Source organism: Vigna unguiculata, chromosome 11 (genome assembly GCF_037176805.1).
Source record: "Vigna unguiculata cultivar grain cowpea cultivar isolate G323 ecotype 2 chromosome 11, ASM3717680v1, whole genome shotgun sequence".
Classification (NCBI taxonomy): domain Eukaryota; kingdom Viridiplantae; phylum Streptophyta; class Magnoliopsida; order Fabales; family Fabaceae; genus Vigna; species Vigna unguiculata.
In genome coordinates, this window is record NC_140802.1 from 4128986 (window position 1) to 4153224 (window position 24239).

Genomic DNA, 24239 nt, shown 5'->3' on the forward strand with positions numbered 1-24239 from the left:
TTCGGTTGTGGCCGACTTAGTTGAATACGGCCAAATTTCATCCTAGGTCGTCTCAGCCGAATACGACCAAATTTGGACTAGGGCCGACTCGGCCAAATCTCAATCGGGGTCAACTCGATTGAATTCAACCGAATTTTGACTAGAGCCAACTAGGCTAAATACAGCCAAATTTTGGTCGTTGTTGTCTCGGCCAAATCTCAATCGGGGTCAACTCAATCTCACGTCTCACGTCTCACGTCCCACATCTCACATACCACGTTGTCTCACGTCTCACATCTCACGTCCTACATCCCACGTCCCACGTCTCATATCTCATATCTCACGTCTCACGTTGCACGTTTCACGTATCATGTCCCATGTTCCACGTTTTACGTATCACGTTTCGTATCTCACGTCCAACATCTCACTTCTTACGTCCAACGTCCTACGTTCCACGTCTCACGTCCCATGTCCTACGTCTCTCGTCTCACGTCTCATGTCGCACGTCCCACGTCCTACCTATCACGCTCACGTCTCACCTTCCATGTCTCACGTAGCACGTGTCACGTCCCATGTCGCACGTGTCACATTATTGCACTGAAATACTTGATTCTTTCATAAAATAATGGTGCTTTGGTTTACTGGTTGCAGTATAGCTAAGGTTCTTTTTTGTTGTTTATCCTTCTTCAAGTTTCTTATTGATCGAAAGAAGAGAAAAAACATTATTTTACCGGAAATAGAAAAGCTAAACTTATGCAACAACAATAATTTGAAGCTTTTGCAGATGTCTGCTATCATTACATGGATGATTTTAGAAAAGTGTTTAGATGTTGGCAGACAATATTTTTTTATTGGTTTTCTGTTATGACATTCAATATGCAAAGAGATGTGTCACAAAATTCTAATTAAGGGTGGGCAAAAAATCCATTTTTTATAATCTAATCTATTTTTTCTATGATCTAATCCATTTAATATCTATTTTATTAAAAATTCAATCCATTTAAAATCCATTTTATTGAATATGGATATCAATCTGATATATATTTTATATATTTATGAATTCGATATCCATTCTCTAAATCTAGATTTTCAAAATGGATAATCTAAAATATCCAATCCAAATTTTTAGTTTATATTTTTGGTTAGGTTAGGCTAAAAGTTGAGACCGACTAGTCCAAATTTAGTCATATTTGATTGAGTTGGCGTGACCCTACACAAAATTTGGCTGAATTTTGTCAAGTCGGTCTTGATCGAAATTTGACCCAGCTAGTCCTTGACAAAATTTGAAAGTATTTGGTTGAGTTCACCCCGACCCAAATTTGACTGCATTGGCCTGAGTCGACCTAGACAAAATTTGACCTTATTCGGCTGAAACAACCGCGACCAAAATTTGGTTGTATTCATCCTAGTTGGCTCCAGTCAAAATTTGGTCGAATTCAATCGAGTTAGCCCCAATTGAGATTTTTCCGAGTCGGCTCTGACCCAAATTTGGTCGTATTTGGCTGAGACGGCCTAGGGTGAAATTTGGCCGTATTCAAATGAGTCGGTCACGATCGAAATTTGACCGTATTCAACTGAGTCGGCCACGACCGAAATTCGACCGAATTCAGTCGAGTCGGCTCTGGTCAAAATTCGGTCGTGTTGGCCTCGACCAAAAATTGACCGAGTTGGTCCTGACCTAAATTTGGTCGTATTCGGCAAAGTCGATCGCGACCGATATTTGGTCATATTAAGGCAAGTCGGTCCTAACCTAAATTTGGCCAAATTCAGTCGAGTTGGTCATGACCAAAATTTGGTCAAGTCGGCACTTGCCCAAATTTAGCTGTATTCGGTCGACTAAGTCTCGAACGAAATTTGACTATATTCAACTTAGTTGGCTGTGATCGAAAATTGGCCATATTCAATCAAGTCGGTCCCGGCCGACAAATTTAGTGGAGTCAACCCTAACCGAAATTTGACTGATTAGGACCTGACTCAAATGTGGTCATATTTAGCCAAGTCGGCTCTGGCCAAAATCTAGTCGTATTAGGCAAAATCGGTCCTGCCAAAATTCAGTCGAATCCAATCAAGTCGATCTCGACTGAAATTTTGTCGAGTCAACCTTAGCCCAAATTTGGTCACGTAGTGCCCGACTGAAATTCGTTCGAAAGTCATCCAAGTTCATCCCATGCTGAAATTTGGCCTCGTTGGCCTCGACAAAAAATCTATCAAATTCTATGGTGTCAGCCCTATCGAAAATCTAATCCATATCCATTTTGGATCCAAATAATGGATGTGGATCCAAATTTGTGTTCATAGGGCTGACACCAAAGAATTTGACAGATTTGGCCGAATACTTCCAAATTTTGTCCAGGACCAACTGGGTCAAATCTCAATCGGGACCGACTTGACAGAATTTGGCCTAATTCGGCCAAATTTTATACAGGGTCACGCCAACTCAATCAAATACAATTAAATTTGGGCTAGTCTGTCTCAACCTTTAGCCTAACCTAACAAAAAATATAAAGTGAAAATTTGGATTGAATATTTTGGATTATCCATTTTGAAAATCTAGATTTCGAGAATGGATATCTAATCCATAAAATATATAAAATGTAGATTAGATTGATATCCAGATCCAATAAAATAGATTTTAAATGGATTGGATTCTTAATAGAATTGATATTAAATGGATTGGATCATAGAAAAAATGGATTGGATTATAAAAATTTGATTTTTTGCCCACCCTTACTCATAGGATATTTTATATTCTACACAAGGAAAATCTCATTAATTATTTGAACACACCCTTAAGATCAATGGCATATAAAAACTTGCCTTGAACTCTAAAGAGTTACATGCAAACAAGTTTCTCTCACATGCAAGCATATCATCGAACTGACTTGAAAGAAATGTAGAAAATGAACTTATTATGATTCAAACTTTAACCGATTATCCTTTACACTAGAAGTCTTACGATCTACCTGGATCATCAAATAATATGAACAACTCAGTCAAAATTATAGACAAAATGCAAAGAAAGAGTAAAGAAATATGTTTAGACAAATGTTAACATTTATGAAATGAAACTTGGTTTTCTATGTCACTCCTACCCTTAATATTTTTCAGATCATTACATTTTTACTATAAAAGAAAATCATTTAAATTTTAATATTTTGTAAATTGTTTTATTTTAATATATATTTGCTTTTGAAATATTACTTTCCTTAAAAAACAATTCGTATATGCTATTGTATATTGAAACACCATCTTTCATTTCAAAAATTAAGTTGCTCATAATTTCAAACACTACTAAAAGAACTCATATTTCCTGTCAATTTTGTTTTGAATTTTTTTTTTGTAAGAAATACTTATAAATTTTGTTGAGAAAAAAAATTTGTAAGAAATTGATATCAATTTTTTTACAAAATATTTCGTATAAAATATTTTTCGCAACAAATTTCGTAGGAAATACTTGCAAATTTTATAATTTTATAAGAAATGATTACCTATGAAAGAATTACCTGCTAATTAAAATTCTTAGAGAAAATGATAGAAAAAAAGTATTTTTTTGCAAAATTTTTTAACAAATCTACAAAAATAAATCTCATATAATATGAGAATTTCTAGTAGTGAAAATGTCCGATGAAGAGAGAGTCATACCATTGTTAGATCAAACCGATAAAGATTTATACAAGGAGCTTATTATATTTGTTCTTTAAGAATGTGGATCTCAACAACACAACCCAAAACCTATCTATGACTATAAGAAAAATTCCATGAGTTAAAACACGAAAATTTTATTTTCTTCGTGAATAATCCTATATTAGCAACGTACAACCATAAATTGTTATGGTTACCTTTTATTTTTATTTTTTCTTTTAATTTTCAAACTGTGTTTCATTAAATGAAACTTAAAAAGAGAAGAATTATGAAAAACACATTGAGAAAAAATAAAATTTAAGTGACTTTCAGCATAACATTTATTTCAATGAAAAAATAAATAATTTATTCCTTAGATACAAAGATAATAATTATGCTTCTGAAATAATCATATGATTTCTTTTTCAAAATTTAAATGTTATATATACATAGTATGAATTTATTTTATATAAAAAAGTTATTGATGCACTATTTTTATTGCACACACACAATAAAGAAAAACAAGATATTTTAACATAACAAACCAATAACATTACTAAGAGAATATACACTTATACCCTCTCCCCAACTCAAAAAGAATACATTCACCACTTCCACAAATAATCTTAACAACATAACTAAATAATAAAATTGTATAACATAATATACACTCACAAGTTTGTTCAAGCTCCTAAAGATTATTCATCAATTTTACACATTTTTTATCTAATTTTGTTTTTCTGTATGCCTTTTTCCATTGAGTAGGTGTCATCAAACCAGATTCACAATCATTAGTCCCAGTTATTACAAACTTGATGCTTCTAGTTACCATCACTTCCTTCAAAAGAGAACAATGGCTGAAAAAAGTTCTTCAGCATATTTGATTGGTATCACTGTAACTGATCTATGTTTGTTTTCTTTTTTTCAACAAGGAATGGTTTGAACATCATGAGTAATCCAATTGCTTCAACTATGTTCAGGAAAAAGAACACCATGTGTGTGCCTGCAAATAAATGTACAACACTAAGCTCCTAGTAATATACTACAACTGGTAAAAGAACCAATGCCTTTAATAACTATCTTGACATCATATATAGTGTATCTATAATCGGTCATATGAAACAAAAACCAGAACAAATAAAATAGCTGATCATCGTACCTGGGAGGAATGAAGCATCCATTCGCTTTTGTGACCAAGTTAGTCTGCATTCACCATCATCATATCAGAAAATTGGAGATAGAAATGCTGAGAAATGAACTTTAAACCTAATTTAACTTCACAAACTAACTTGTAAGGTGAGGTTTGCATCCACATGTATACTCTAAATTGGTCTTATCTCTAGTGAATGTGGAACTTTCAACATGAAAGTACGTGGATTAGAAAAAAATATCTGCTAATGAAAAAATATTCAACTACTAAAGTGTCTAAGTGGATTTGGGGTAAGTTTGGACAAACTTCACTATAAATACTTTTAAAAGAGAAAAATACGAAGAAAAAATGAAGATATTATGGGAGGAATGAAAAAATAAGTGGAACAAAAGTTGAAGAAATCATAGGAAAACTTACACTGTACCACCTGTAGCAGGGCCAATAGCATTGAATAGAGACATGCCTGTCATAGCAATTCCATTAGCTGCACCTCTTTGGTGTTGTTCCTGTTTTCCAAATCAACATGTTATACATGCAACAATTCCATCAAAAACTACTCTCCGCAATTTCATATAATCAGAGGACATAGAATTATCCAAAATTTTACCACTGCTCGGTTTTGTAGAAGGAGCAAACCGGTTATAATGGTGATCTAAATCCGACAAAAGAGAGTAAAATCAGTCAAATTTGTAGAACACACAAACTTTTCTGAATCAATCCTCAAAATCACTAATAAATGATTGCAGAGGTGTACTTACAGACAGAACATTCTTTAGGATTGTAAAAATACTTAATACTATGTATAGTGCCAAGCCTGACAACAATGCTATGAAAGGGTAGCTTTGCAAAAGAGGTATTGATAATATCTGCATATGGGACCAAAGTAACAGAACACATTTCAAATAACAAAAAATGAAATGTTGAAATGACATAATTGCCAGAATCAGATGAAAACTCACAGAAGAGATCCGGGCAATAGAAACAGGTCCAGTAGCTTTTTCCACAGATGGATATATGGCAATTTGGTAAACGATAAGTGCAAGACCTGAACATTTGAGAAGTCACAGAGTAAAAGTTTTCACATCTCTGTGTCTGTCAAAATCAAAAGAAAAACACTTCCAAAATTTAAGTCCAACAGTAATAAGAATGTTTTGTTTGTTCCAGAGATGCACCTGATATTGAAAGAACATTACCAACATCATCAGTTGTAAAGTTTAAACCCCCAAGCCTTTGAGGACTAACAGCCCATAAGGAGAAAACCTAAAGAAACAAGGATGAATGAATGTTGTTCAGTCAGAAACACAGAAAAAAACAGGAAATATCCAAACAAGATGTATCATACCTCTAGACAAGTAATATCATGAAGTGAGAAGATGCAATATGGAATGATAGAAGACATTAAGGGCCAATTAAGGAAGAGGTTTTCGTTCTTTTGGATATTTTCATTGCCACCACCACTTCTTCCATTTTCTAAACCATTGGAATCATCTAGGGATTCATCGCTACCATGGTGGTTGTGAAGTGTTTCCTGCAGGTATTTCAACAACTGCATTAGCTAAGCTGAGAAAAACACACAAGAAGGATTTTTCATGATATACAATGTCATCATTAAAATGTTAAAACAACATCCACAATACATAATCAAGAGGGTAAAAAAAATCTTTACACACCGGAATCCAGATGCAGCCAATAGCTACTACAAATGCAAGTGCTGATATTACAAAACTGGGTAAGAAGTATGGGAACCTGCACAAACACATGTTTGGGAAAATGAAAATCAGAAAATTGAAAATTGAGACATGATAAAATGGTAGAAAGACAAACGAGACATGAAAATTGAATCCAAAATACTACTTACTTATCCCAAAAGGAATCCTTTGGAAATATATGAGGATACTTTTCTACTGGCTGCAATGAAATTTTTTCCAAAGTATTAGAAAATGCAGATGAATACAGAATTTGAGGTGTCAAAACATCTGTTACAAACTAATATCTATCTACCATATGGTTCAGATGAAGAAGAATATAAAAATAGTACCTGAGACAAATAGCCTCCCAATGCTGGACCAATAATTAAACCTACACCCCAAGCTGCACTTACCTAAACCCAAATCATAAATTCAAATAGCTAGTGTGCAAAATCAGTTCTAAGAACTATGTAGAATAGCTGGTGATACTTACTGTTGAGAGTCCAAGAGCTTGGTGTTCTTCACGAAGAAGTTCAGTGACATAGGCCTGTTGAACAAGTTAAATGTGCACAAATTTAAAATTGGTATCCAAGTACTTGTGGATGAAACATGAAATTGGTAACTGTTTGGAGTTTTAAGAATATGATACCTTCACTGGTCCAAGCAAACTATTTAAACATCCCAGAAGAAACCTCACGATAACAGCCATCCAAAAGCTTGTGCTAAGGGCAAATAGTGTGTTGAAAATGACGCTGAAATCAAGTAAGTAAGTATTGATGATTATTGGAAACTTCAAAGCAAAATATAAAGAAAGCTTGAAATTCATTTGCATATATACTTACACTGAAGTAATTCCTATAACTATAACAGGTTTTCGACCAATGCGATCAGCTATAGTTCCCCAAAATAAAGATGTCAAACATCTTCCAAGCATAAATGCAGAACCTGCAACATTTTGTATTATGCAGACATCACAAATAAATAGCCTACGAGAATTGAAGACTTCAAAAAATGGAAATACTAGAAGTAATCTTACCCATGTAACCAGCATAAGAACTAATATCAGCTTCTGTTTTCGCAATATTAAAATCCCTTACCTGGAAATAAATTTTCAATCATTGAGGACATGTGCACCAGCATAAAGTTAATCATTAATCAAAAACTTTTTTTCTTGAGTAATTCATAACAAATAACAAAACCATAATAACAAATCATAACAAATCCCTTACCTGGATTTGTTATGATTTGTTAATCATAACAAATCATAGTTTACATCGAGTGAGAATGTTCCAGTAAACCAGTAATGATGGTTAAACTCACCATGAAATAAACGAAAGGAAAGAGAGATGATATTGGCAATGCTGTACAGAACAGAAGAAAGTGAGATTAGCAACTGATTCGGGAGACAAAAAATGACAACATTAAAACACTGATTTGTTTTCTTCAAGAAAAGAAAAAGGATGAACCGAAGTTTTTCCTGTTTTAGCAACACAACACACAAAATTTCTATCAAGAAAACTGTTGGATTTGAATCAATAATAATAAAAGATAATAACTTGATAAAGAAAGATGCAGTATAATTAGTATACACATAAAGTTCTTTTATGTACAGAACATAAGAAACAGAAACGGAATAATAACAGAAAAATCGTTTAACACAGTTAAGATAAACATCATTTAATAAGTGCGTTAGAATAAGCTCCAGTAATAGATGTTTTTGTCTTGAGTTGTTTTTAATAAAGGAATGAGTTGAGAGGAATGAAGAAAAAGCAGAAGCAAGTTTTGCAATAATGGTGGAAAGAGAGTGAAATGGTTACAAGCACAGAGCACGAGCATCCACACGATGAAAAGCTTTGTGAAGAGTACAAAATGTCCCTCACTCAACTCTTTGGATTCATCCACTTTACAACCGGGGCAGTTCTTGTAGTACTTCTTCTTCTTCTTCTCCAACAATGGTTGTTCAACGTTCTCTTCTTCCATGTTTCTGAGAGAACCCCACCACTTGTTTCTCTGTGCTCCCTTTTTCCTACACATTTTACATGCATGCATCATTCAAACCCAGAAAAGATCATGGTATCGTAAAAGATGAGTCAAAGTCACTTTGTTATGAAGCACATAATGAAAAACAGACATCGGTTGGGGAAACGAACATACACACGACCAAAGGAGAAGACTCTCGAACTTTGTCGTAGGTTTGGCGGTGCAAGAATAAACAATCCAAATCCTCCTTTATCCTCTATAAATAACTTTGAGCTCTTATTATGCTAGTAAGAATTGTAATTTAGTTCAGAAAAAAAAAAAGTTTGAAAGTCTAAATAGTATATACTTTTGTTAGGAGGCTTACGTCAACTAAAAGATAAAAACTAGTTTTTGAACATAATATAAGTGTTAAATATGTCGTTTTTTCTTAAAAGTCAAAAAATTAAAATTAGTCTTTTTAAAAACTTTGAATCAATTTAAAAAAATGTGTAAATTTAATTTTTATAACTAAATTATTTTAAATTTATTTAATATTTGAAACACGTTTTTTTTTTAACACTTAAATAAGAATATGTCAAACAATATAAACAACACAATTATTATCATAAGACGTATTTAAAATGTTAAATAAATTAAATAAAATCTTATTAAAACAATTAAATTTAAATATTTTTAAAGATAAAAAATTAAATTAGGTTAAAATTTCAAAATTTAAAAAATAAACTAATTTAAATTTTTACTTAAACTTAAAAAAGGAATAAAAAGTTTATTTAACCCTATAATAAATTTTTGTAAATCCTGATTTAAAAACTAGATTTGTGAAGTTAAATTAAATTTAAAGATTTTTTTCTTAACTTGCATAACTTAAAATCATTAAATTTTAGTAGCTGAGAGGAGGTATTGTTTTATGAGGTTAGATTGAGTTTAAAGTTTATTTTTAGTCATGTCTTTAATTTTAAAATAAATTACAACACTTTAATGACTAAAATGTAATATTATAAAACATAATAATAATAATAATAATAATAATAATAATAACTTGTTAATAAAATGCAGATTATATATACAAATTATTTAGAAATTTTTTGAAGAGATAAGTTGTATTATATAACATGTTCCTTTCTCATTATAGGAGTACCATTATTGCACACATGGTTGAGAAATGGGTAAAGGGACAATGATCTGTGAGAATGATAAAGTGACTTCATTTGCTTTTTTTTTCTATTTGATGTCACTTTTAAAGGACAAATTAATATGTTAGACTTTAATTATTAAAGAAGTAATAATTTTGACTATAAAAAAAAAAAAATCAGCCGTTGAATATGGAAAGGAGACATTCAGTTGCAGCTTTATAAAAGTTTGTTTTATGAATTTTTAAATTTAAATTTGTTATGGAGAAAAAGGGTTGAGAAATCACTAAAAGCAATTAATTAGATTATTCAACAAACAATAAATATTTTGGGTTAATAGTGTAACTAAATAAGCTCTATTTTCGAATAAAATTGTCACTTACTTCAGTCGTACAATAAAATCATATCTTATTTGAGAGAAATAAGTTATTTAATATCATCAAATTACAAATTGTTATATGATTAATGGGTTGAGTTTTATAATAAATATAAAAGATCACACTATGGTTTGTAGTAATTAAAGGTTAATATAGAATTATTTTACATGGTTAGCGCATGAACACTATAATACCATTTTTATGTTTTTTCCTTTAAAATTTATAAAAAAAATATTGAAAAATTATTCTTTTAATTCTAAATTTTAAAGTGGACACCTAATGTGTACTCTAATCACATTTTTGTATTTCTAAAGTTCAGTTAAGTTTATTTAAGAATGTTAAGACTTCATCAAAACTTCCCAAAAAGAAAATATAAGTTTATATAAATTAGTTTTAGGAATTGAAATGTGAATTAAAATTCGAGTATATGAGATAAATAATTTATAAAAAAGAATTAACTTTATTATGTTAGCGATTTTGAATTGATAATTGTGTTATACTCTTTTTATATAAATATATTTATTCTTTATTGATTTTGCACTTTATATAGTGCTTTTCTTAAACGGAAAATCATCGGGTGTCATGTTTAATAAAAGTAGTATTATTTTTAAATTGTTTTCAATTAAGAAAAACATATTTTGAAAAGTTGGTATATACAAAATTGAATATTTAATAAAGAAATAAATGTTTTATTTTTTATGAAGTGAAAGTCATGTTCTATGTTACTTGATTGAATATTGGTCAATCAATTGTTGAAGCTTTGTATATATATTTTTTTTCATAAAAAAACAAAGATGGGTAATCCATTTCTATCTCTTAGATGTGATGTTTTGCTTCTTTTACGAGAAGGAGGATAAAAAATCACATTCATGGTCCCCAAGATCATTTCATCCATGTAATAACCCAACATTTTCTTCAAAATTTATTATCCTTTTGTTTTTATCATAAAGCATGATTAACCTGGTCAATAACATCTATTTCGCCTTCCTAATTTTCAAACCTCCACTTACTTAAGCAAATAGAAAGCTTCTATATCCGGTATTTCATATTTATATGAGATGAGTAAATTTTGGACGGTCAAAATTAAATGCTAATTAATGTATACAGGACTTCCATTTAGGACTTATATGAAAAATTGTAAAATTTTTGGGGATTGAAGAAAAACAAAAAATTAAATTTATTTTAATTGAGTCAACTCAATTAACCCACCAACTCGTAGTAGGTCGGATCGTGTCGAATCAGGTGATTCGTTTTGACATATCTACTTACCTATTCTACCTCTAATAATAACCTTTTAATTTGTGGGTGTGAATATTAAAAAAAATATTTAAAATTTTGATGAAAATATTAGGTGATGTTAGGATAGTAAACATATGGTAGTGATAGTTCAACTTATATCTCTCGAGACGAATCCTAAAATATATTGGTAGTTTTTTTTTTTCTTATATTAGTATTAACATATTTTTTGTTATAGATATTTTTATAACTTGTGGTTACATATGTTTGTCAATCCTTCTTTTATCCTTAGTTTGACCCTTAAGGTTCTTAGAGAAAAATAAACAGATAATGACAAATTATGGAGTTATAACATTTTTTTAGTTTAATATTCCTCTTTATATTATTACTTTAGACTTGTTTCATATTAGTATCAATGTCCAATTTTTTTTTTATATAGTTATTTTGGATTTGGCGTCCGATTGTATATTAGTGAGCATAGATTTCTTTTAGTATCTTTATGTTTTTATATTCGTTTTCTTCTTGTATACATTGCTTTCTATGCAATAGCATATAATTATTAAACTGCTTTTGTTGAAATATTAATCTTTATAATAATGTCTAGTATATAAAATTTTAATAAAAAATATGTCACTATTATTTTATGTGATCATAAAGGTATGTCCTAGTCGTTCTTGTGATGTTTCTACGTGCAGATAGAGCATCTTGTGGAATTACGAGCGTTTGGTACTCTTAGAGTTATTTGGGTCTATGGAGTTGTTTTGTTAGGTAAGGGAAGCTAGTTTTCGGTTGAATTGATCGTTTTGATAGTTAATTGTGATATGGTTTGTTGAATGATGAGTTGTATGATGAACTGTTTGATATTTGACTGTGTTTGATCTTGATTTGGGGATAGGTTTGGATATGTGTTTTGAGTGATTGGGTATCAGTTTTGAACTCTCTAAAACCATTTGGAATAAAAAACACTAAAAGAGAAAGTGCCCAATTAGTCAAGTACACATAATCAATTTTTTCGCCAAATTGTTGTTCTTGATACACCATTGGGCGCCGTTACAATGTCGTCAGGTGCTAGGCCATTGGGGGCTACTTTTGACTTGGTCTTGTTGGATGCTACTTTTGAACCATTGGGGGCTAGAAGTCAATGGGTTCTAGTGGACCATCTGATCCTAAACACGCAAATCTTCGCTTTGATCGGTGGGATCTTTGTTTTGAAGTTTGTAGTTAGATAAATGATTTTCACTGTTTTGATATACTTTGTGTATGTATATGAGATTGTAATTGATTGAGATGAAATTATTTATATGTGAAAATGAAAAGGAGATTAAGAATGTATATGATAAGATATGTTGATGTATGATTATGGGTATGAGGATCTTGTGAAGACTTTATTATGATAATTGTAATTGGTGATAATGTGAGGGTATTCCCAGGGAAGGTGTTCCAAGGTATGGAATCCCATTGAATGCTTAAATCTTTAGGGTGTGCACTAAGGATAGAACTGTTACATCGTGAGGAGCTACTAGTCGTTCATACTCATGTAGAGGGGAATGATTAGGTAATGAGAGTTTGTGTGTGGTAGCTCGGGTATGTAGGTTGTTCCACCACCACAAGTGCATAGTGTAACATCCACAAAATAAATAAATAAATAAAATTCAATGCAATAATTCTATTAAACAATGTATTATATTATAAATATTTTAAAATTATTATTATTAGAAATAATAATGTATCTAATATCATAAATTGTGAACACATAACCTTTATAAGTATATAGGAAATCAAAACTAATTAACTAATACCAATATAATAATACTACAAATTATATATAGGCTTGACAATATATAAATATATGTGTAGAGAACAAAATATATAAAAGAATGCAAGTAGGAACGAATAAAGGAAAACACTTAAAATGATTAGATTAATATTCAAATATTTATATATATAAAAGTTCTAAAGAAAATGGATAAACATAAAATTCAGTAACAAATATATAATGCAACAGTGAATAAAGTCAGAAAACTATTACTATATCTAATAAAAAATGAAGAAATTATAAGATAATGTAACATTTAATGACTTAGTGACATTAGCACGTGGATTCTATCCTTTCATTGTGAAAAGAAAAAAAAAATCTCTGAACAATGAATCCTTATCAAACTAAAATAGCAAAAATAAAGGAGATTAAATTCAATTTAAATGAATGCAATGATTACATTATCTTTTTCCTTTTATTATCTTTTTATCTTTTTTATAATTATTTTTATTTTTATATTTATTTTAAGTGAGGTGTCCCTAACCTCATTTTAAATTATATTTTAGTTCCCATTGTTATTTATTTATTTATATTCATATTTATTTATGCACTGGTCCTAATTATTTAATTTATATTTACTCTCATTTATTTATTTATTTCTAGTCACGTACTGGTCCTCTTTATTCATTTTATTTATTTTTAGTTATGCATTAATTCTATTTATTTATTTATACAATTATATGATTTAATATCAAAATAAAAATTATGATAAATAAAGATTTGATTATTGTAGTTGGAAGTATGACCTTGGGAATTTAAATGAGTGGATATTACTCAAGATGAGATGTTCTTGGGTTATCTTGTTGGCCATGATCATTTATCCTGACTAGTCACTACAAAATTAATCAAAATCTTTATAAAATATGATAAAAACCTAGTTTCATGAATTTGAAAGAGTTTTTATTTTATTTTATTTTATTGAGATATGCTATATTTTGTGATATCTGTCTCACTTTCCTATTTTATGATTTTGTACAAAAAAAAAATTATAATCTCATCATAGATGGCTACCCCTAACATGTCTGACCCATTCCTTGTCAACATACATAGTAGCCGTATTTCTAGGAAATGTATGGCAAATCAATGTGTTAAATAGTTCGGCAACATTTAAAGGGATCGGAAATTCTATCATTACATTCCTAAATGCTCCAAATGCACCAGTTATCCTGCAAGGGCAGATTGAACTCACTTTTTATTTCCCTAATAGTCCTAGTGAATCCTATCCGTAACCTTTTTTCCCCACATGTTTAAAGGTTAACATATGAGGGGGAAACTGTAAATAAATAATATTTCTTCCTCTTCTAGTGTAGAAAATATAATATGTATCAAATGATGTAAATTTAAGATGCATATAAATATATGTATATGTGAATATTTTAAATATGTTATATGTTATTGTAAAATTATGTGTTAAATATTTTTTGTTTATAAGTATAATATAGAAAATAGTTGTAACATCCAAAAAAAAAAATTAGGTCATCAAACATAGCATCCCTAGTTCTACGCAAGTTGCACTTATCTGGATAAGTCGTGTTCTAGAGAGTGTGATAAAATACATGTGTGTGATCTTGATCCCTTATGATAATTATAATAAAATTTGTTGTTTGTGAGGTATGATTGTTCTTGTATAATTAGCTTACCCTTGCACTTTTTGGTCTTATGTCGTTTTCTTCTTTTGCGATGATTACCATTTTGGTGGGAGCAAATGAAGTTGCAGGTTTAGAGGCACTTGTGGAGGGTGAAGAACTATCAGTTAGAGCAGGTAAAGGTTTCGAGGAGCTTTAGTAGTGATTAGTTTATATATAGAGCTTGTTGGTTTAGTTGTTTAGTTGGTTTGTATAAATGATATATTTTTATTGTCTTATTTTTTGTAAACCATATTAATATACTTAGGGGTGACAAAACGGGCCAGTTCGGCCCGTTTTGGCCCGCCCCGCCCTTAGCCCGCAAAAAACGGGTCGGGTCTAGCTGGCCCGCCACTACGAAACAAATTGGATACTACAACCCGCCCCGTCTCAGAACGGGCTGGCTTGCCACTTTTCATTTTTATTTTTATTTAATTTTCTTTTAACTTTTTTATAGTTTTTGTTTATAATTTTTTTATGTATATAAATATGTTTATATAATATAGAAAACTTATTTTTTTAATTATCTTTTATTTTTAAACATAAAAAAAAAACAGGTTGGTGGGCTAGTGCGGGTGGCCCGCCAATTTGGCGAATTAGGCGATTCGAACCATAGCAGGTTGGCGGGTTAGAAACTTCAACCTGACCTGCCCTTTTCTTGGCGGGCTGACATGCCAATTCGATGGATCTGACCCGCTTTGACATGGTTAAATATACTTTATACACTCACTAGATGACCTGTTTTGAATATTATAATGAAACATCTTATTTATTAGTTGGTTAAAATACTTCGTTGGTCCTCATTTTTGTACCAAAATCTCAATTTGGTCATCGTATTTTTATTAGTCTCAATTAGATCCTCATTTTTGTAAATTAGTATCAATTAGATCCTTTCTATTAGTGTAGAACTAACACCGTTAAGTAGGTGTCATTTGTCAGCTCCTCGTTTTTTTAAAATTTTTTAATTTTTTTTTAAAAATGCCACGTGTCACATTTGTAGTGTGCCACATGTCAATCTAGTATGGTGACACGTGTCAAATTATTGTATGAATCTCAATTTAGTCCTCATATTTGTTAATTTGATTCGATTTGAGTCCCAAATTTTTTTAAAAATTTTCAATTTTAGATGCTCCAATATAGACCAAATTTAAATTTTATATAATTGTAATGATAATACTTTTATTACAAGTGATATTTCTATTACATATTTTTAACAATATTTAATTTATTTAAATTTATATTTTACATTAAAATTTATTTAAATTTTATTTTAAAATTATAAATATATAGATTAATAAATTTATATTCGAAATATTTGTATAACATTCTATATCAATAATATTTTAGAGTTGACTTAAAAATAATAACTTTATAAATTCAGATGTAAAATTTTAAAATAATTTTATAACAAATTAAAATAAATATATTTAAAATTTTAATATTAAATACAATTAATATTATTAATATATTTAATAAAAATATCAATTTTAATAAAAATAATCATAACATTATATAAAAGTAAATTTTGGTCTAAATTTGGAGCGCCTAAAATTGAAAATTTTTAAAAAAATTTGGGACTTAAATCAAATCAAATTAACAAATATGAGGACCAAATTGAGATTCATACAATAACCATCTTGAAGATCAAGAAGGAAAGTCCCGAAATTAGGACCACTATACCATTACCATCTTGAAGAAAGCGTTTACTAATACTAAATTGATTTCGTATCATTTCCTTTCTTTGATTTCTCATTTTGCTCCTCTTCCTGTTCTATTGATCAAAAACATCCAGCAGCAAGATAGCGCCGGTTTACCAACCAAGAAAGACATGGGAAAGGGTGCACACGGGAAACAGGAAAGCATTGGGATATCAACTACCCGCTCACCATATTAGATTGACATGTGGCACACTACAAACGTGACACGTGACATAAATATTTTAAAAAAATTTAAAAATTCAAAAAAAAATTCAAAAAAAATTCAAAAAATTCAAAAAACGAGGAGCTGACACGTGACACCTACTTAACGTGTTAGTTCTACACTAACGAAAAGGACCTAATTGATACTAATTTACAAAAACGTGAACTTAATTGAGACTAATAAACATACGAGGATCAAATTGAGATTTTGGTACAAAATGAGGACTAATAGAGTATTTTAACCTTATTAGTTTTAAGCTATTAAAAAAGAACGTTATAATATGTATATATATTTTTAGTCTTATTTATTTAGTATTAGTTTCAAGTATTCAGTTGTTTGAGTGGTCAATTTTTTTATTAAGTGAAATTTATTTTATAAAAAAAAAATATTAGAGAATTTGTTAACATTCCCATTATATAGTTATTTTATTTTTGGCGAGTGATTGTATATTAGTGAGCATACATTTATTTTATGTCATATATGTTTTTATTCGTTTTCTTCGTTGTATGTAATGCTTTCTAGCAATACTAATATTTAAAATCATGTCTAATATATAAATTTTTATAAAAAAGTATATCACTATTATTTTACACACTCTTTTTAAACCATGTATAAAACAGCTTACAATTATTATAATAAAACGAAAACCACTGGGCAGTTAACGACGAAAAGGTTCAGGAATATTAATACTATTTCACGTTTAATGGAATGATGATAGGTGAACCTACCCCACCCCAGGTCAAAATAGTTGCAGAGAAAAAACATTCAAACTTATATTATTTTTAAATACATAGTTTCTAAAGTTTAATTAAGTAACTTATTATAATGATGCAACTTGTTAACTCGATATTATTAATTAGTGAGCAACACTAAAATTAAGATTTTGGAGGAATTTAAAAACTTAAAAACGTTGTAGATAGAAAATATTCGGAAACAATTATTCCTTAAAGCATGTCTTGTTGTTTGAGCATGGAGTCTCTGACATGTCTTAATGCTTGCACCGTGTATTGATATAATACACTGAATTGGTGCCAAATGCAACACTGAATCAGGAGATTCAGGGAATTTATTACACTAATAATACCCAACCAACCACAACACCACCATCTATAATTTTCCAGCTCAACAATAACCTTCCCATGAAGAAAGCATCAACTATGTTTCAGTTTTTTTTTACATTTAATTATTTTACTTTAAATTTTAATACACAATTTTTTTTTTAAATCTCATATTACATAATCGTAAAATAAAAATTATAATATATAATTGAAATAAAAGTTTATTCTAATAAGGATTTAGATTTATCTTAGAATCTCCTTTGATTTCTAGGTTCGGTATCTCCACATAAGTATTAGATTAGATATGATTTAATATATTTTTTTTCCTTTAAGTTTTAGTAAATTTTGAAATTAGTTTCTCTTCAAAATTTTGTATCAATTTAGTCATTTATATTTAAAAATGTGTAAATTTAGTCATTCTTATCAAATTTGGTTAAGTTTATTTAACATTTTAAACGCATTTTATGATAATATTTAAGTTAACATTAAAATAAAAATGTGTCAAACGGTGTAAACAATTCAAATACTATAATAAAATACACTTGAAACCTCGTATAAACTTAACAAAATTTGGTTAAAAAACTAAATTCACGTCTATTTAAATATAAATAACTAGATTAATTAAAATTTTTGAGAAACTAATTTCAGATTTCAGAACAAAAACATATTTAAAAACTCACATTTAAATTTAAACTTACTCTCTAAATCTATTTCAATAAAATATATTATTTCTTAAAACTATAAATTATTCCATGTACATACAAACTAAGCTAAGCTCCTAGAAACAATAAATAAAAAGATGATGTCAAAATTCAGATGCATTAATTTGGTTCAACGTTTTTTTCAATTTTAACTTAACCATTCTGACAGATTATTAGGACTCGACACATTATACATACTATTCAGACAAGTCCACCACCTTACTCCTGACTCTAGTTGTAAACGCGTCGTGAGAAACCTCGTAGTTCATGTTCCATTTTTGTTTCGTGTACGTTTCTTTCCTCGGTCTCTGTTTCTTGTTTTCTCTTTTTTCCATTTTGTGCTTCAAAACAAACGCAGTGACTCGACATCGTTTCTGATAATCTTTTCTGGGTCTGAATGACTGATGCATGCAAAATGGTGTAGGAAAAAGGGAACAGAGTGAAACAAGTGGTGGGGTTATATCAGAAACATGGAAGGGGAGAATGTTGAAAAGCCATTGTTGGAGAGAAAGTACTACTACGAAAATTGCCCTGGTTGCAGAGTAGACAAAGCCAAAGAGTTGAGTGAGGGACAGGGTGTACCCTTTACGAATCTGTTCATAATATGGATGGTGGTGCTTTGTGCTTGTGAGCATTTCACTCTATTCTCAGTATCTTCATTTCTAAACCAGTTGCCTCTTCTATTTGCTTTTTACAAACTGTTGTGAGTAATGAAAAAAAAGTAAATTTTTGTTTTTCTATAACAGTTTAAGAGGAATTAAGGCCATTTTTTAGAAATGCATTAAAAAATCAGTATAATGCATCAAAAAGAAGTAGTCATAATTTTTCAAAACAATATAACCAATTTCAAAAGATAATTTTTCTTTCTTTCTGTTTCACTTTTCTCTGTACCCTTTTTGATGGAAGTTTAACAGTTTCCTTTTTTCTGTCTTTCTCCATTAGTTAGTTGAAACTGCATCTTCTCTGATGTCACTTTAATTTGTTCTGTACAGCTATGCCTATATCATCTCTCTTTTCATACCTCTATTTCATGGTGAGTTTAACTATCTACTGGGTTTATGTTGTTGCCTTTTCATTATTACAAAAGACTTGATCATGTGTATACTTTGATTGTGACATAATCATGAAAGAATGAAGATAAGAAATGCTCATTCCAGATTAGTGAAATTTTGATGGTTTTAGGTGTATCTTGGTTCCATATATTCAATATTTTTAATGTAGAGTGATAGAATCAATTCAAAATTTCATATATGATTAATTATAATTAAATGTGAATCATCATATTAATTTTTATGAAACAATGAGATGTTAACAGAACCAGCCTCATTGTCAGCTTTTCAGTTATCTCAAAATAGTTGCTAAAAGACTCCTCAACATTCCTAATTCTTAAAAAGTAAACACAGACTGTTACAGTGTTCTATTTGATGAGTGGCCATTAGTCAAATCTGTTATGATTAGTAATCTTCATTCTCAACATAATGCAACATTTTTTTTCCAGGTAAGGGATTTCAATATTGCAAAAACAGAAGCTGATATCAGTTTTTATGCTGGTTATGTGGGTAAGATAGAGCCCTTGAAGTGTTTCCATCTTTTGAACTCTTCAACAATTCCTTCAAGATAATAATTAGTGATGCATGTATGAAAAAAAAATGTTACAGGTTCTGCTTTCATGTTTGGAAGATGTTTGACATCTGTTATATGGGGAATTATAGCTGATCGCTATGGTAGAAAGCCTGTTATAATGATAGGGATTATTGCAATGTAAGTATATCTGTCAAAAAATTGGATGTTGTTTCAAAGTTATATTTTTTCACCTTCTGAAATGATCAACGCTCACTCAATTTCAGTGTCATTTTCAACACACTGTTTGGCCTTAGTACGAGTTTTTGGATGGCAGTTCTCATGAGATTTCTTCTGGGATGCTTTAGTGGTTTGCTTGGACCAGTAACGGTATCATATTCTTAACTTCTAATAGTTAGAACTTTCATGTCGGAAGTAATTCAAGTCTGAGACTAAGTTTCACATTAAATAAAAATGACAAAATTAAATGTCTTATAAGAAAAAAAAGACTGATATATTCATTGTCACGATGTTTTTGTTAAAAGTGATGTCAATATCTTATATGGGTTAGACTCATCTGACATATAATTTGTCCCTTATGACATTCCCACAAATAGACCCATCACCCCAACATAGATACAAAATTTGAATGTGTATGCACTTGGATACATAGCTTGCTCGATCTCTTTCAAACTTCAATTTACATCTATTTGTCTAACTCCTCAATTTAACAGGCCTATGCTACTGAACTTTTTCGAGAAGAATACCAAGCTCTAGGAGTCTCAAGTGTAAAAGCATCATCAACTCTTTAATATTACTAACCCTTAGAACACCATTTCCACAACAATAATTCAAAGTGTGATTTATTTATTTTTAGGTTACTGCATCTTGGGGTGCAGGTTTAATCATTGGCCCAGCTTTGGGAGGTTATCTGGCTCAGGTTAACTTACTATCCATATTCTTTGCCATGTGGATTTTGTATATGTTCATAGAATTGATACGTGAAATTCTTGTTTAATTGAGGACTAGAATTTATTCTAACAACCATTTTCCATCTTGAAAAAATGTCATTGCAGCCTGTGGAGAAATATCCACATATGTTTCCAAAGGGTTCCTTTTGGGATAAGTAAGTTAACTTCTGCTTTTAATTTGATAAAGTAAAGTATTCAATTTTTCCTTTGTTTTGTCTTTCTATGATTTTACCCTCTAATGGTGATTTTTATTTGCAAAACCATGAATCATTCTGCAGGTTTCCTTACTTCTTCCCCAACTTTATAATATCTTTATTTGCATTTGTTGTAGCTGTTGGCTGTATTTGGATTCCGGTGTGTATCTCAGATTCTAACTTAAATCGATGTATCTATATATATGTTTTGTGACATTTAGTTCACAATTTTATGATGACAATTTATAATGCAGAACCATTTCTAGTAACAGTGTTTAAAATATATGCAGGAAACACTTCACAATCATGATTGTTGCAATGAATCCATAGACAGTGTTGAAGCTTTAGAAATTGGAAGCAGAGTGGTTGGAATAGAAAAGACAAATCAAAAGAAGGAGAAACTTCTCTTGAACTGGCCCTTAATGTCATCTATCATTATCTTTTGTGTTTTCTCCCTTCATGATGGTGCTTACCATGAGGTATATTCTCCTTTTGTTTTTAGTTTTCTTCTTTATCTATGCATTTTTAAGTGAACAACAACATTCGTTCATGTTTCCTTTAGGTTTTCTCGTTATGGACTGTGAGTCCTCAAACACTGGGGGGTTTGAACTTTACAACCAATGATGTTGGTAATGTTCTTTCAATATCAGGTACTTAAACAACAGAAAATGACAATATTTTTAGTCATATATTATGTTTCCATTTAACTTTACATCCTTAAAAATTTGATACTATGAATAGTTACTGACTTCAAAGATGTTCAGGTCTTGCAGTTATCGTTTACCAAATTACTCTGTATCCATTTGTGAGAAGAACTAGTGGACCTATTGGAATTGCCCGAATCTCAGGGGTTAGTTTTCATCAAATTGCTGCAATTATTTCATTTCCACGTTTCATATTTTGTTACTTTTAACATGTCATGTTACTTTGGAACCATATGCAGATACTAACCATACCACTTTTGCAAAGCTACACCTTCATTGGATCATTATCAGGCTTTGCACTACACACAGTGTTAAGTATTGCTTCAATTCTGAAGAACATTTTTGCTGTAAGTACACCTCTTTAATATCTTATTAGTGATTATGAGGGTTTAAATTGAATTTGATTCACTAAAACTTGACTGGTTCTAAGGTTTCTGCTATAAAACTTGACTGATTAATATTGTGCTCTTTCATTGGATTTAGGTGACCATTACAACTTGTTTGTTCCTTCTACAAAACCGAGCAGTGGTAAAGTTTCATTCTTTTACTTTCTGTGCAATGGTTGAGACCAGTTATGTGTTGATGATGACAATTTTCATTTGGGAAATAGGAACAACACCAAAGGGGTGCTGCTAATGGCATTTCTATAACAGGCTTGTCTCTTTTCAAAGCTTTTGGCCCTGCTGCAGGTGGTGCATTGTGAGTGTTCCTATGATTTATTCAGCTTTTTCTTTGATTTACAAGGATTATTTAACATGTCAGAAGATACTTTTTTTTTACACTAGCATTTTTGTTCAGGTATTTTCATATATGATATAATAATAAAAGAAGTTTGGTACATCTCCTGAATTTTGTGTTTCAATTTGATTACGTCAGTTTAGAAAATCTCATTTTGATCCTTTTTTGTCTAACTAAATTGGTACTTTAAATGGTTTTTTCGTCGACTTTAGATTCTTTATTAGTTTTTGTTTATTCTTCTTCTGTTGTGCTTTCAAAATTTACTGATAAACATTAATTTTAAAATTTTAAAATATATTAAAATTATTTTAAAAGTATTAAAATATTATGTTTTTAATGTTCGGTAGTAAAAAAAGACTCGACAGACAAACGGAGTCTCTTTTTTTTCCTAACTTTGAAGGGCATCTTTCGTAGTTGCCACTTGTCATCAAATTGACCAAGTTAGAAAGGTAAATCGATAAAAAAGATCATTTTGACCTGTGATATTTGAAGGCATCAAAAGGGCAACATTCTAAATAAAACCAAATTTCAATTAAAAACTTATATTTTAACATAAAGTAGAATGAAAATGATCTCTAATTTTCTGATATGATGATGGTGAATGCAGATTAACTTGGTCACAAAAGCGGATGGATGCTTCATTCCTCCCTGGTACGATGCTCCATAGTATGGTAGACAATAATATTAAGACTCTCATCTTTTGATTCATTCTCATTTTTTATTTTTTACATAATTTAGCTTGAATCATAGATTAATGTATTATTATTTTTTTTGAAAGAATTAATGACATACTAAACCATCTCAGAAAATAAAAAATGAGAGTAAAAAAATAAAAATTATAATATAATTTTCCTTAATTTATTTCACAATAGCCCTTAATAAATGTTTCGAATAAAATTAAAATAATCATGGAATAAAAAGGCTATTAAATCTAAAAAGGTATTAATGTAGTGCAACCAAAGCTTCAACAAATTACTTAAAAGTGTAATTTAATTTTAGTTGATGTAAAGACAAATTTTATTTGTTTTCTATATAAAATGAAGAAGTTTATGGAAGATTTGATCTTAAGAAATTCATATTATTGATTTAGTTATTGTTGCACATGTAATTGCAGGCACCCAGATGGTGTTCTTTGTCCTGAACACCGTTGTAGCAGTTGGAACATTAATGACGTTCAAACCTTTCCTTGTCGAAAAGAGGACAAACTAAATGGATCGGTTACACTGATTCCAATCAATTTTGCTGAAGACATCATTCACATAATTTCTCTTTAAGATATTGTCAATCTTTTCTAAGAAACTGTTCTATCATAGGTAGCATCAAATTTTGCGTCATAAAATCTAGTTATTATCAAAGCTCATAATATAGTTGCCTTTTATTGCTTAGAAGACTTTTAGAGATTTTTTATTTTTTATATTTTTAATAAATAGGACAATTTTAACGAGAAGATTTGATCTATCAACAATAAATGATGAGACCATGTCGGCATGACATAAATACATTACATTGTTTTTTTGCCTTATGCATACTCTAAACTTATTTAAATGAAATCATGTCGGCATCACATAGATACATTATATTGTTTTTTTAAGTGACCAATTGTGAATTTTTTTAGTTATGTCTATCTGGATTTTACTTAATTTCCACTTATTGCATATATTTCAATTTTGATAAGTGTGTAAATTTAACTACCAAAATACATATCTACATTTAATAGATTAATTTCATTAAAAGAATATATCAAGTACATATACGTTTCTGTATAATTATTATATTTTAATTCTAAATACA

At 30.0% G+C, this 24239-nt stretch overlaps 2 protein-coding genes across 7 annotated transcripts; one reads left to right on the top strand and one right to left on the bottom strand.

Annotated features, from left to right (window-relative positions):
- Positions 1-4129: 4129 nt before the first annotated feature.
- LOC114168660 (protein ZINC INDUCED FACILITATOR 1-like) lies at positions 4130-8714 on the bottom strand. 5 transcript variants are annotated; one of them, XM_085668556.1, is made up of 18 exons: positions 8593-8714; positions 8324-8464; positions 7759-7799; positions 7475-7535; positions 7281-7383; positions 7088-7190; positions 6932-6985; positions 6789-6851; positions 6609-6658; positions 6421-6496; positions 6093-6278; positions 5923-6010; positions 5710-5795; positions 5509-5616; positions 5358-5402; positions 5168-5256; positions 4760-4803; positions 4130-4603 (listed from the first exon to the last, which is right to left on the bottom strand). In XM_085668556.1, the coding sequence occupies exons 2-18, from the start codon at positions 8334-8336 to the stop codon at positions 4491-4493; spliced, it is 1323 nt and encodes a 440-aa protein (XP_085524682.1). In that variant the 5' UTR covers positions 8337-8464; positions 8593-8714; the 3' UTR covers positions 4130-4490. The 5 variants fall into 5 exon arrangements, with proteins under 5 accessions (XP_085524682.1, XP_027909362.2, XP_027909361.2 ...); XM_028053561.2 differs by having other exon boundaries at positions 8256-8464; XM_028053560.2 differs by having other exon boundaries at positions 8256-8464; positions 8589-8677.
- Positions 8715-18409: 9695 nt separating this feature from the next.
- Positions 18410-23836, top strand: LOC114168661 (protein ZINC INDUCED FACILITATOR-LIKE 1-like). 2 transcript variants are annotated; one of them, XM_028053562.2, is made up of 18 exons: positions 18410-18568; positions 18706-18908; positions 19274-19314; positions 19780-19840; positions 19940-20042; positions 20129-20231; positions 20576-20629; positions 20719-20781; positions 20918-20967; positions 21091-21166; positions 21297-21485; positions 21569-21656; positions 21771-21856; positions 21950-22057; positions 22194-22238; positions 22321-22409; positions 23056-23099; positions 23563-23836. In XM_028053562.2, exons 2-18 carry the CDS (start codon positions 18752-18754, stop codon positions 23655-23657), a joined length of 1452 nt encoding a protein of 483 aa, XP_027909363.2. In that variant the 5' UTR covers positions 18410-18568; positions 18706-18751; the 3' UTR covers positions 23658-23836. The 2 variants fall into 2 exon arrangements, with proteins under 2 accessions (XP_027909363.2, XP_085524673.1); XM_085668547.1 differs by lacking the exon at positions 19780-19840 and having other exon boundaries at positions 18426-18568; positions 18713-18908; positions 19994-20042.
- The last annotated feature ends 403 nt before the right edge of the window (positions 23837-24239 follow it).

Excerpts from the sequence above, each read along its gene's own strand:
- LOC114168660 (XM_085668554.1), bottom strand. The coding sequence starts at position 8,472 with ATGTGTAGGAAAAAGGGAGCACAGAGAAACAAGTGGTGGGGTTCTCTC. Across the intron at positions 7,384-7,474 it reads TTCTTATGCTGGTTACATGG|GTTCTGCATTTATGCTTGGA; the intron begins GTAAGATTACTT and ends AAAATGTTGCAG. Across the intron at positions 6,011-6,092 it reads ATGATATTACTTGTCTAGAG|GTTTTCTCCTTATGGGCTGT; the intron begins GTATGATACATC and ends TTGTTTCTTTAG.
- LOC114168661 (XM_028053562.2), top strand. The coding sequence starts at position 18,752 with ATGGAAGGGGAGAATGTTGAAAAGCCATTGTTGGAGAGAAAGTACTAC. Across the intron at positions 18,909-19,273 it reads GATGGTGGTGCTTTGTGCTT|CTATGCCTATATCATCTCTC; the intron begins GTGAGCATTTCA and ends TGTTCTGTACAG. Across the intron at positions 21,486-21,568 it reads ATGATGGTGCTTACCATGAG|GTTTTCTCGTTATGGACTGT; the intron begins GTATATTCTCCT and ends TGTTTCCTTTAG.